This window comes from Tupaia chinensis, unplaced genomic scaffold, assembly GCF_000334495.1.
Source record: "Tupaia chinensis unplaced genomic scaffold, TupChi_1.0 Scaffold144066_1, whole genome shotgun sequence".
Taxonomy (NCBI): Eukaryota; Metazoa; Chordata; class Mammalia; order Scandentia; family Tupaiidae; genus Tupaia; species Tupaia belangeri.
In genome coordinates, this window is record NW_006203919.1 from 283,664 (window position 1) to 297,163 (window position 13,500).

Below are 13,500 nucleotides of genomic sequence, written 5' to 3' on the forward strand. Positions count from 1 at the left end.
TTTATTTATTTATTTATTTAAATTTGACCAGAGAGGGACAAAGTTAGAGAGAGAGAGAGCAAGTGAGCAAGAGAGCGAGCAAGCTGCCAGGTCTGGGACTCAACCACTTTTGGCCACATGAGAGTCCAGCACCCTAACCACCATGCCACTACCGGCCCCAAGTAACTCCAGGTCTTTTTTTTTTTTTGGAGAGGTTTTTGCTATAGGGCGCGTGTGTCCGCCAGACAGACAGAGAGAGACATAGAGACAGAAAGCGAGAAATCACCCCCCAGGGGGAATGGTCACGCAGCAATCCCTTCTCCTCCATTCTCCTCTTGGGATCTTGGGCACGCACGCACACGCGCCCGGCGTGAGTTTTAAGCCACCGGGTCCGGGACACGAACCGCGGTCGACTACGTGGGAGTCCAGCGACATAGCCATTACGCTAATAGCTGGTTCCCCGTAACTCCAGTTCTGACAAAGGAAAATAAAAGGTAACCTGGTTCTAAAGTCTATCCTCATGCTTTAGCCCTGGGATTTAAATAAGGAGAGCTGCTTCGTTTTTTTTTTTTCTTAAAGACATATTTAATTTTATTTATTATTTTTAAATTTGACTAGAGAGAGAAAGAGGGAAGTGAGAAAGCAAGCTGCCAGGTCTGGGACTCCAACCGCAGTCAGCCATGTGGGAGTCCATGCCCCACCCATCACGGCACCTGCCAGCCACACTTCTGTTTTGTGCTTAATTTGCTGTAGGGCGCATGCGCTCACTAGAGAGACAGAGAGAAAGCCAAAGTGAGAAATCGCCCCCCTGGGGGGACAGCCACTCGCAACCTCTTTTCTTGGGCACGCACACATGAGCACCTGCTGTGCTTTTGAAGCTGCTGGGTCTGGGGCTGGAACCAGTCAGTCATGTGGGATCCAACCACCTTAACCTCCAAGCCACCAGGGGGCCCACAGCTGCTCAGTTTTTAACTGAGAGATTACTGGGTGCCAGGCACAGAGAAAACCCCATTTAAGTCTCATGACACACCAAAAGTAGCTAATCCTTCTCTATTCAGCAAATCGGGAAGCTGATCCTAAGCAAGGTTACCAAGAGGGCGCACCTCGCCTGTGTGGCCGCCAGCCCCAGCTCTTCTGCCCACTGCTCTCTCCTAGGGGAGGACCACTCCTGCGGTAGAATGGCGGCACATCGCTAGGCAACCCTACACGTCTTTGGAAAATCTCCTTTATAAAACACACGATATAGAAAATGTAGAAAAGGGACTCACTAATTCACATATGGAGATGAACACTGCTAACTAAATTCTTTTCTAGGCATTTTTCTTTTCAAGAGAGATTTTTGCTATAGGGCACATGTGCTCACCAGACAGACAGAAAGCAAGAAATCCCTCCTCCACGGAGGATGGCCATGCGGCAATTCCTTCTCGTCCATTCTCCCCTGAGGATTTTGGGCACACGCACACACATGCACATACACACACACACACACACACACACCTGGCATGAGTTTCGAGCCACCAGGTATGGAACTCGACACGAAGTTTATTATGTGGGTGTCTAGCAATGTAACCATTATGCCATCTGCTGGTCCCTCTAGGCACTTTTCAAAGCTAGTATAAAAGGTTAGAGAAGGGTCGGCAGGTGGCATGGTGATTAAGGGCGCTGGACTCTCACATGCCCAACTGCAGTTCGAGTCCTGGACCTGGTGGCTTGCTTTCTCACTTTCTTTCTCTGATTAAAATAAAATAAATAAACACATAACTAAATAAAGTAATTCTTAAAAGAAAAAAAAAAGCTTAGGGACATTAGTTTTTCACAGTAACAAGGTATTCCCAAGGTTAAATCCTATAAATAACTCCTGAAACTCATATCCCTTTGAACAGGGATTATGAACAAGACAGCCTTTAAGTGCCCCTGTGGTTTTTCTAAGTGGGCACTCATCAAAGCACCTTCTCTGCAGCTGGCCTACTCTGGTTCCAGCACTAGCTTTGCTCATTACAAAACCGGCAGTTTGAGTCCCAGACCCAGTGGCTTAAACTCACGCAGGGTATGTGTGCGTGCCCAAGATCCCGAGAGGAGAATGAAGATGGGATTGTGGCATGGCCATCCCCCCTGTGGGGGTGACTTCTCGCTTTCTGGTGCACGCACATGCCCTATAGCAAAAACCTCTCCAAGAAAAAAAGAATCCCACAAATAAATAAATAAATAAATAAAATAAAAATACTTTTACCATATGATCCAATACCCCTGATATTTACCCAAATGAACTGAAAACTTATGTCCACACAAAAACCTATGCATGGATGTTTATAACATCTTTATTTAAAACTACCAATACGTAGACATAACCAAGATGTCCCTCAGTAGGTGCAGGATACATTGGCATATCCAGACAATGTGCTATAGGGTACGTGTGCTTACCAGACACAGACAGAGGAGAGGAAGAGAGGGACTGGAAGGGAGAGAGTGAGATCCCGCTCCCCAGCAGGACGACCACACTCAATCCCTTCATCCTCCTCTTGGGATTCTGGGCACTCACGCACATGTACCAAGCATGATTTTCTTTTCTTTAAAATTTTTTATTATTTACCAATGATTACTTATTAGTTTGACCTGAAAGAGAAAGTAAGAAAGCAAACTGCCAGGTCCAGGACTCAAACCATGGTCAACCATGTGGGAGTCCAGAGCTTTAACCACCACACCACCAGCCAGCTCCCAAAACAGGATTTTCAAGTCATTGGGTCCAAGACTCGAGCCAGTAGGTCACGCAGAATGCAGCCACCTGCTGGCCCTGAAGGCTCATGTTATACCGACTTTAAGAGGTAAGAGTGAGATCCCCAGATGCAGACGTAATCAAGAAAATGACAGACAAGTCTCTTAATAGGACTTAATTCTTTCTTGATTGGTCCTTCCACCAACAAGCCAGTATGAGGAAATACATAAATGGTGACTTAGAGCCTAAAAGCAAAGATAGACTACACTCTGGGCCAGTAGGTAGCGTGCTAGTTAAGGCACTGGATTCCCGTGTGAGTAGCTCCATGGTTCGAGTCCTAGTTCCAGCACTTGAAAAATACACCGGGCACCTGTGTGTCAAAAATCTCAAGAGAATGTAAGAAAAGGTACTGTGGTGTGGCCAACACCCCACCCTGGAGGGTATCATTTCTCACTTTTCCTCTTTCTCTGTCTCTCCAATAAGCACACATGCCCTATGGCAAAAAACAAAAACAAAAAGAAAAAAAAAAACAACCTTTAAAAATTTAAAAACAAAGTGGGACCAGCAGTTAGCGTAATGGCTATGTTGCTGAACTCCCTGTAATCAACCGTGGTTCAAGTCCCAGACCCAGTGGCTTAAACTCACACCGGGCACGTATGTGTGCATGCACAGGATCCCAAGAGGAGACTGAAGGAGAAGGGAATGCGGCGTGGCCACCCCCCCCCGGGGGGGGTGTGATTTCTCACTTTCTGTCTCTCTGTCTTTCTGGAGAGCACACGTGCCCTATAACAACAACAACAAAAAACCTCTCCAAAACAAAATGAAAAATAAAAACAAAACAAAAAATCCCCTCTGAAAGGACCCAAAGCCAAATCAGTGAGGTCGACATTGAGGTGCTTCATTGCTGTGTGCACTCTCGGCACCAGTAGTTACGGTGGCCAGGCAGTTTCAGGAAACCCTGGTGCTCTGGTCCAAGCACGGCCTGCAGACACCCAGTTTCTGACACCAGTGTCAGAGTGTGGAGTACTTGGGAATCGAGATTTTGTCAGAGTCTGGTCTATGTATACACCCTCTGACAAACCACCCCACTGCCTCGATGGTGCGTTCCTAAACGGCCGTGTGGGCACACTCCAGCTAAGTCACAGGTTGAGAGAGCCAAGGCAGAAAGAAACATGCAGTGCTGTGCACAAGGCCGGGCAGAACAGCGACACCGGCTGAGCCTGGAACAGACCGCCAGCCCGACTGGAGAGGGGCATTTCCAAAGGGAGGTTTCCAGGAAAACCAAACATGGCCGTTTTACTCAAGTTCAGCCTTTCTAGCTCAAGCTGCTGTCAGGTCAACCAACACAGATCAGCAGCAGGAAACTCAAAAAGTAATGATAGTCTATGTATAGCAGATACAAATAAATAATACTGACACAAGTGGCCCCAACTACCAAGCAGCTCATTAACAGTTCTTAATAAACAACCTTTGGCAGAATCCGAGTGTTTTGTTTGGGCTTTTTTTGTTTATTTTTTTTTAAAGAATTATTTTTATTTATTTATTTAGTTAGTTAGTTAGTTATTTCACATGAATTTTGCCAGAGAAAGACAAAGAGAGTGAGAGAGGAAGAGTTAGAAAGCAATTCACCGGGTCTGGGACTCGAACCCATGTGGGAATTCCAGCATCTTAACCACCATGCCACCTGCTGGCCCCAGAATCCAAGTGTTTTTCCCCAAACAAAATCACTCTTGGGAAGTACCTTACTATTTGGGTGCATTGTGTTTTTTTTGTTTTGAGAGTTTTTTGCTACAGGGCAAGTGCGCTCACCAAAAAGAGAGACAGAGAGACAGAAAGCAAGAAATCATCCCCTAGGGAGGATGGCCACACCGCAATCCCTTCTCCTCTATTCTCTTAGGATCTTGGGCACGCACACGCACCCAGTGTGAGTTTAAGTCACCGGGTCTGATACCTTAACCGCGGTGGTTGACTACATGGGAGTTCAGCGACATAGTCATTACGCCACTTGCTGGTCCCTACTTGGGTGCATTGTAAGATAATAAGTTTATTTTTACTTTTTAAAAATTGCCAGAGGATGCATGCATTAGATAGAGAGGAGGGGGGAGAAAGCACCCCCTAATGGGGCATGGTTATATCCTAATCCCACCCAGTTGGGATTCTGGCACACACATGCGTACACGTGCCTGGCATGTTTTTCAAGCCTCCAGGCTGGATTCAAACTGTGGGTCAGTCATGTGGGATCTGCCTCCCTAACCAAAAGGCTGTAACAGTCAATCTTGAGAGAATCCTATCACACACCTAAATGCATGCCAGATTTCCCCAGAATCGATAAGGTCCAATATTCCTTGCTCAAGTCCAGTATTTCAAGCAGCATCTCCCACTCTTGTTTCTGCCTGTTTCCAGACAGAAAAAACACGAACGGTTGAAGGTCAATTTCCAAAACACAAAGCCCAGGTAAGGACAGCAAAAGCCTCTGTACTATCTTCATCTCTGGGTTTAAGGGGGTGCTTTAACTCTCTACCCATCATGAACTCCCCCACGAATGCCAGAGCACATACCATCCGAGCTGGGGCAGAGTTCTGCCTCTGTGTGAAGAGATCTGTACCCCCCTCAAGTCCAGGAGAGTGCAGGCAGCCACGAGACGCAGGTCTTACCGGCTTCTTAAACTCAAAGGCTTCCTGCAAGACAGTATAGTCAGGACATCTTCTACTGTCCATGAAAACCAGCTCGGGGCCTCAGCGGGAATGTGAGCGAGGCAGGCAAGGGGTGGGCAGTATCCCCGCTGCAACAGCCTTCAAACTAAGGGTTTACCTCCTCGCAATCTAACTCCAACCCTGGGTCTGCGCAGCTAAGAATTCCCCAGGCTCTGTCAATAGCTAACTTCTAAAGCAGCGTTTTCCTCTCACCACACTTTATCTCCTAACAAACATGAGTATCTGCTAAGTCTACAAATCACGATGAATGAGTAGCTGAGCCACAGATCTTCTAAAATCTAAAGCAGTACCAGTACAGTACAACCGCCTATGAACAGGAATCAAAACTCCCCATTCAGATTTGTATCTGCTCGAGGGTGTCCACCTCCTCCTATCGAAAGGCAGTTTTTCCCGCTTAAAAGCTATTATTTTATGGAACCAGCAGATAGCGTAATGGTTACATCACTGGACTTCCGTGTAACTGACAGTGGTTTGAATCCTGGACCTGGGAGCTTAAAACTCAAGTCGGGTATGTGTGTGTGCATGTGTGGCCAAGATCTCAAGAGGAAAATGGAGAAGGGACTATGGCATGGCCATTCCCTCAGAGGGTAATTTCTTGCTCTCTCTCTCTCTCTCTCTCTCTCAAAAAAATTATAGAGGCCAGCAGGTGGCATGGTAGTTAAGGCACTGGATTCCCACAAGGCCAACCATGGCTTGAGTCTCAGACCTGGTGGTTTGCTTTCTCACTTTCCTCCTCCGTCCCTCTCGGAGTGTCTCTCTGTGAGTTGCATGTACCCTATAGCAAAATTTAAAATAATAATAATAAAATACAATTAAATAATTCTTTAAAAAAAGTTATTATTGTATCTGAATTAAAAGGAATTAAAAAAAATTCCTACTGGTAGAAAACCAAAACTGAAAACAAGGGGCCAGCAGGTGGCATGGTGGCTAAGGGTGTTGGACTCCCACATGGCCAACTGTGGTTCGAGTCCCAGACCTGGCAGCTTGCTTTCTCACCCCCACCAATCTATCCATCTCTGGTCTAATTAAAAATAAATAAATAGGGGCCGGCAGGTGGCGTGGTGGTTAAGGGCACTGGATTCCCACATGGCTGACCAGGGTTTAGAGGTTTGAGTCTCAGACCTGACGGCTTGCTTTCTCACTTTCTCTCTTCCTCTCCCTCTCTCCCTCTCTGGTCAAATTGAAATAAACAAATGAATAAAGTTAACTGAAAAAATTTAAGTAAATAAATAAAACAAATTTAAATAAAATAATTCTAAAAACAACAAAAATCCCTACTAGTTACTCCACATAGATGATTCTCATAAGCACAATGAGTGTCAAAGTAGTCAGACATTACAGAATACAGCACGACAGGGCTCCACTTAGTTCAAAAGCACGCATCTGCCCCTACCCTAACACACCTACGGAAGAGCCTGCTAAGCTCGCATCTGCCCCTACCCTAACACACCCACGGAAGAGCCTGCTAAGCCCGCAGAGCGGTAACAGCTGATAGGATTTATGGCGGACACAGCACCAGGTACTTTCCGTAACCATCAACTACAGCCTGATCTCCCATGTTAGAGATGCGGAAACTAGGCCTCACGGGTTACGTCATGTGCCCGAGATGTGGGAGCCAGACAGGACAGCTCCAGAACGAGGGCTCTCTAACCAGCACCTCCTCCGGCATACGGCCCTGGGAGCTGAGTCTGGGGAGAACCGTGCGCCGGTGGTCTTGGGCCAGCGAAAAGCACCAGAGGACTCACAGCGTCTCCGGCCTCCCTCACACCTGCCCAGTTACCACAGAGCGCAAGGAAAGTCTCGGAGGAAGCAGGCTTTACACTGACCCTGGGAGACTGTAAGCGCTAGGAACTGGGGTGTTTTAGCAGGGACTGGAAAGGGGAGAAAAGCATATGGAAACAGGAAGAGAGAAGGCGGAGGACGCTGGGCTAATCCAGTCACTCTTTGGAATGCCTGATCTGTGCAGGGCACCCTGCCAAGTCCAGGAGCGGCCAGGCCGGAGTGCACCGAGTCTTTCAGACAGACAACCACAGCTCACCCTCCAAGACACCATTTCAGTTACTTGGAGGTGCCCTAGAATTCCTTGGCCTTGTTTATCAAATATTGCCAGAAAGTATTTTGCTAGATCAGGGCAAGGAGGCGAGGAAGGCCTGGGCAGCCCCTCCAGGACTACTGATGGGCACAGACACTAAGAGCTCACATCTAAGCAACTCTGACCTCCCAGGCACCACTTAAAATGCTTTACACCCACGTCTTGGCACAGATTCCCACAACAGCTCTAAAAGTTACTGCCACGCCTACTTTAACAAGCCCAAAAAAGCAAAGCAACCTTCCGAGGTACTTCTCTTAAGCAGGACTCACATCCAGATTCGCCAGACTCCAAAGGCCACACACAGCTCTGACCAAGACCTAGTCCAGAGAGCAGCCCAGCCGCTTCTCTGCCACAGCGGACACTTACAGATGTCAGCCCTGCCCTGGGCCAGTACCCTGACCCACACTCACGTTTTCCTTGTTCTCATCCTGGTCGATGAGCTGAAAGATGTCACGGTCAAGAGAATCAGAATGACTTCTCTTCAGAGCTGGGCTACATCCCAAGAGCTTCTGCTGTCAAAGTGAAACGAGAACATAATTAGGTGTGTAAATGAACACTCAATGGAAAATCAGTTCTCTACGAAGATGGAGGAGAGGGAGTGCCGCCTCCTTACACACTGCAGTGGGCGAGCAGGAAATGCGGCCAGGGCTGCTTCTCCGCCAAAACCCAGGACAGCAGTTCCCATCACACCCAGCCTCACAAGATTGCAGTGCCCGATACACCCTATAACACTGGCACCAAAAAAAGAGCCCTTCCTGGTTTGAGAAATTTCCGGTAGTTAGAGATGGAGGACAAAGTCCTCAAGGACAGCCAGTGCTGAAGCTGCTCTCGGTAGTGTCTGGACTGCTTGTGAGACTAAGGAAAAGCAGCTTGCCCCTCTAAATTAAGAAATTTACTCACTCTTTAAAAATTCCAAGAACTGAGAACAGCAGTTAGTGTAATGGCTATGTCGCTGGACTCCCATGTAATCGACCACAGTTCGAGTCCTGGACCCGGTGGCTTAAACTCACGCTGGGCGCGTGTGCGTGTGTGACCAAGATCCCGAGAGGAGAATGGAGGAGAAGGGATTGCGGCGTGGCCATCCCCCTGGGGGTGATTTCTCACTTTCCATCTCTCTGTCTTTCTGGCAAGCGCACATCCTATAGCAAAAACCTCTCAAAAAAAAAAAAAAAAAAAAAACACCAAGAACTTTTCCCTTAAATTTTGGCAGCTAGTAGGTAGGGGACAGAAAACAGGTATTAGCTCAAAATAAATAAGGAAATTAACTTACAGGTAGGGAATTTATTCTCCTCATTGTATTTTCAAGGCTGTAATGAGATCAGGAGGTAAACCATGAGAATAAAACACGAAGTATTCACATTAGCAGATGCACAGTGTTTAACCAGCAGTTTGTGGGCACAGTGGGGAAGAGTAAGGGGAAATCAAACACCCATTCTAGGCAAGAGTTAAGAGTAAATTTCTGAAGCTGTCCTGGTCTTAGAAGCACCCCCAACACCAGGCTTTTAGGTTAAAAAAATAAACACCCAGGTCTTCTCTTAAAAATGTGCATATTTGGGGGTCGGTAGGTGGCATGGTTGTTAAGAGCGCTATACTCCCACATGGCCAAGTTTGAGTCCCGGACCTGGTGGCTTGCTTTCTCACTTTTTCTCTTCCTCCTCTCCCTCTCTGTCTCTCTTTGGTCAAATTAAAATAAAGAAAAATAATTCTTAAAAGGAAAAAAATGTGCATATATGGGTCAGCAGGTAGTATGGAGGTTGGGGTGGGTGGATCCCACTGTGGGGTTGTGTCCTAGACCCAGAGGCTTGGAAGGCATGCTGGGCACATGTGTGTGCATCCCCCAAGTCCGGAGAGGAGAATGGAGAACGGATCAAAGCATGGCCATCCCCCTTGAGAGGTAACATTTCTCTCTCTCTCTCTGGGACCTGTAGCAAAACTTTAAAACAAACAAACGAAAGCATATTCTCTTAAGGCTCTGATGTCAGAAGGTAGACCAAGTGCTTGGGTGAGAACAGAACACCAAAATTATGGCTGAAATTAAAGGAGGCTAAGTTCTGAAAACTGCTGACACAACCTACTCATTCTCAAGTTTCAAGAGTGTTTCCAGGATCCAAGAGTCTCACTAGGGACAGTTAAATCCAGGGCTTCAGTCCAGAGTCTGAAGAACTTTATTAAAAACTTGTCAACTTGGGGACCAGCAGATGGCTTAATGATTTCATCACTGGGCTCCCACATGGCCGACTGCAGTTTGAGTCCCGGATCTGAACGCTTGAAACTCACATGGGTATGTGTGTGTGAGTCCAAGATCCTGAGGGGGGAAGGGAGAAGGGGCTGCAGCGTGGACATCCTCCTGCGGGGTGATGGCTAAAGGGGCTGAATCCCACATGGCTGACTACATGATCTCAGCTCTGGACCCAGCAGCTTGAACAAGATGCCAGGTGCACGTACGTGTATGCCCCAAACCCGAGAGGAGACTGGAGAAGGGACTGTAAAGTAATCATTCCCCCAGCTGTTTTCTTACTCCCTCTGTCTCTCTCCAGAGAGTGCCTGTACCTACAGCAAACTAAAAAAAAAACAACAAAAAAGCAACTTGAAAGCATTTTTCTTAGTTCTAATGTTTAAAAGCCATGAATACATACTTTTCTTTCCTGTCCAAGGGTCCAGGAGAATCCAGACAGAAACCTATGAGAAAGCAGGAAAATGTACATTCTCAGGAAACAGCACACGGAACATCATTTTGTCAATGAAATACTTAAGCCAGCCAACAAAGACTCGTGCTTGCGTCTTAGTCAGAACTGAAGTCTATTTTGCCTGTCAAAAACTTTATACTGGGCTGGCAGTGGCGTGGTGGTTAGGGTGCTGGACTCCCACATGGCTGACCGTGGTTTCAGTCCCAGACCTGGCAGCTTGCTTTCTCACTTTCCCTCTCTCACACTTCCTCTGTCCCTCTCTGGTCAAATTTAAATAAAGAAATTGAGTTAAATAAAATCATTCTAAGAAGAAGAAGAGAAGAAAACACTTCATACTTACACAACTCTGAGTATGTACAAAGTATACCTACTGTCACACTTGCTCTGTCCCTCTCTGGTCAAATTTAAATAAAGAAATTGAGTTAAATAAAATCATTCTAAGAAGAAGAAGAGAAGAAAACACTTCATACTTACACAACTCTGAGTATGTACAAAGTATACCTACTGACCCTCTTCTCCCCAGCACGCCTGCCTGTCTCGTACCTCTCCACGATGTCCGTGTAGCCTTACAGAAAGCTAGCTGTTACAGAGCTCCTGGCCGATATTCTTACTTGCCACATTGCCACAAATAAAAATCCTATGCCCGGTCTGATAAGAAACAGTTTACTTCTTCTTCAGAGATCATCCCCCAGGAAGGATGGCCACACCACACTCCCTTCTCCTCCAGTCACCTCTTGGGATCTGGGGCATGCACACGCATGCACTCAGTGAGTTTTAAGCCACTGGGTCGACTTAAACGTTGGTTGACTATATGGGAGTCCAGCGACATAACCATGATGCCATCTGCTGGTCCTTTTTTTTCCTTGAGGAGCCTACATTTTTTTTTTTTTGGAGAGGTTTTTGCTATAGGGCGCATATGCTCATCAGAAAGAGACAGAGAGATAGAAAGTGAGAAATCACCCCCCAGAGGGGATGGCCACGCTGCAATCCCTCCTCCTCCATTCTCCTCTTGGGATCTTGGGTACGCATGCACACGTGCCCGGTGTGAGTTTAAGCCACCAGGTTCAGGACTCAAACTGCAGTTGGCTACATGGAAGTCCAGCGACACAGCCATTACGCCAACTGCTGGTCCCAGGAGCCTACATTTTAAGAACTGCTTTTGTAGTTCCCTAACCTAAAGATCTATGTCCCAAATACTCATGTGTTTAAACATAGGTAACTCCAGCAGTTACATGAAAAGTAGAATGAAATGCATTGACATGTTTCCTGCATAATGGGATCACTGAAATGATTTCATTATATTTCCAATAATTTAACTCTGAATTTCATTCTATTTTATTTGAGACGTTTTTGCTTTAGGGCGGGTGCGCTCGCTGGAAAGACTGAGAGACAGAAAGCGAGAAATCACCCCCCAGGGAGGATGGCCACGCCACAATCCCTTCTCCTCCATTCTCCTCTTGGGATCTTGGGTACGCACGCACACATGCCTGGCATGAGTTTAAGCCACTGGGTCCGGACCAGAACCATAGGAGTTCTGGGAGTCCAGCGACATAGCCATTACACTACTTGCTGGCCCCTGAATTTTATTTTTTTAAAAGAGATTTTTAGGGTGTGTGGGCTCACTAGAGAGACAGAGAGAAAAAGAGAAATAACTCCCCAGGAGGATGGCCATGCTGCAATCCCTTCTCCTCTTGGGATTTTGGGCATACATGAACATGTGTCCAACTTGAGTTTCAGGCCTTGGCCTGGAATTCAAACCAGCTATGTGGAAGTCCAGTGCCCCAACCACTACGCTACCTGCTAAAGACTGTGTACTTTAGTGAATACGGCTTTGGTAAAATTCAGTGGTACAGTGAATTGTACTCCACTACTCACCCTTCAAGAGCAAGAGCACATCACCTCCTTGCAGAGAGTACGTGACACTTATTCTCTCTGTATAAAACTGCCACAAGGACTCCTTGTACTGCTGAGTGTCTGTCACCACTGCCATGACTTCTCTGTGCACTGTTAACTCCTCACCAAAACACTCGGGACACTCCCATTACCGCTCCCCACACGGCAGATACGGGGCAAAGGCTGAGATACCTGAATCTGTTGACTCGGAGGAGCCCATTCTCTGCAGGCTGCTGTTGTTCTTCACCTCCAGTGACTGCTCATACTCTCTGAAACCAAGAGAAATAATTCCATGAGTGATTCGTACAACATAATTAAAGGGTTACACACAAGACTCAAGCTGCAGTCAGCTATCTGGGATCTGGATCCCTAAACTACTAGGCCAAGGGCCAGACAAGAAGTTAGGTACAGGAGACAAACCATGGAGTTAACAAGCAGCCAGGCCACCATGGACCACTATCGCTTCTAGACCACACCAGACCCCGCTTTGCCAGCTCAGAACACCCAGTCAGCCGCTGAGCAAAGGCCAGAGAGGAATGGGCAGGCATGTCTCCTGGACCAGGGCAAAGGCTGGGGTGATTCCTAAAGCGAGGGCATGGGCTCTAGGTCCGTGGCTAGGAGGGAGAGAACTCCTGCTTTTAGAGGTTAGGAAACACACAGACACGTGCTTAGGAAAAGGGAGGCCCAAAGCTGGGGGGAAGCAGCCTTACCAGAAGTACTGTGGGCAGGATGCACTTTTTGATTTAAGGCAAAGTCCAGGGAGCTCCCGGGAGGAAAATGCAGTGAGACGATCTGAACTTCGGAAAGCAAGATCTTGGGCATGTGCACAGGACAGGCAAGGGCGGTTTTGCACAAACGCCGGGAGAAAATGCCATGCCTCTTTGTTGGAAGGGAACAAAGCTCACAGGAAACTGCAACTCTGCGAGGTGGTTCAGCACAGGGTCGGAGTGCCTAGGAGGGCCGGATCTTCCCGCGTGGGGGCAGATCCAAGGCGCCTCCCGGGTGGCGGGGGTGGGGGGCCAGACCCCCTACTAGGCCTGGCTCGGCCTGAGGGCAGCCCTGGCGGTCCGGACGGCCGCTTCCGCCCAACATTCCGCCCCGGGAAAGGGTGCACATGGCGGACCCCACTCGGCCGCCGCTGAGCGGGTCTCGCCCTCCTCCCGGCCCGATGTCCCCGAGAGCCAGCCGGCCCCTCCTCACCTGCCCAGCCCCTGCAGCTGATCCATGGTGACCGTCAGGTTGGTGACAGGCGACAGTCCTCCGGCGGCTGGCGCGCCGAACAGCGCTTTAGCGACGGGCTGGGGGGTGGGAGAGGGGCTGCAGGCGAAGAGCAGGCGGCGGCGGTGCGGGGGCTCCTGGCCCAGTTCCATGGCGGCGCCCGGAGTCCCAGGGCTCCCGCTCCTCGGGCTCCCGCTCCTCTGC

At 48.1% G+C, this 13,500-nt stretch overlaps 1 protein-coding gene across 5 annotated transcripts in view; it reads right to left on the minus strand.

Moving 5' to 3' along the window:
- The window catches only part of CDC25A (cell division cycle 25A), a 26,575-nt gene extending 13,081 nt beyond the window's left edge, over nt 1-13,494 (minus strand). The window contains exons 1-6 of one of the 5 annotated variants that reach the window (XM_006165891.2): nt 13,279-13,494; nt 12,271-12,347; nt 10,135-10,177; nt 8,769-8,805; nt 7,909-8,007; nt 5,251-5,370 (exon numbers count right to left, since the gene is read on the minus strand). In XM_006165891.2, the coding sequence (XP_006165953.1) occupies nt 5,251-5,370; nt 7,909-8,007; nt 8,769-8,805; nt 10,135-10,177; nt 12,271-12,347; nt 13,279-13,448 (546 nt within the window). In that variant the 5' untranslated portion in view covers nt 13,449-13,494. Of the gene's footprint in view, nt 1-5,250; nt 5,371-7,908; nt 8,011-8,768; nt 8,806-10,134; nt 10,178-12,270; nt 12,348-12,788; nt 12,809-13,278 lie in introns of those variants that run through there. The other 4 variants (XM_006165890.2, XM_014583131.2, XM_006165893.2 and 1 more) reach the window with 4 other exon arrangements.
- Nucleotides 13,495-13,500: the final 6 nt, after the last annotated feature.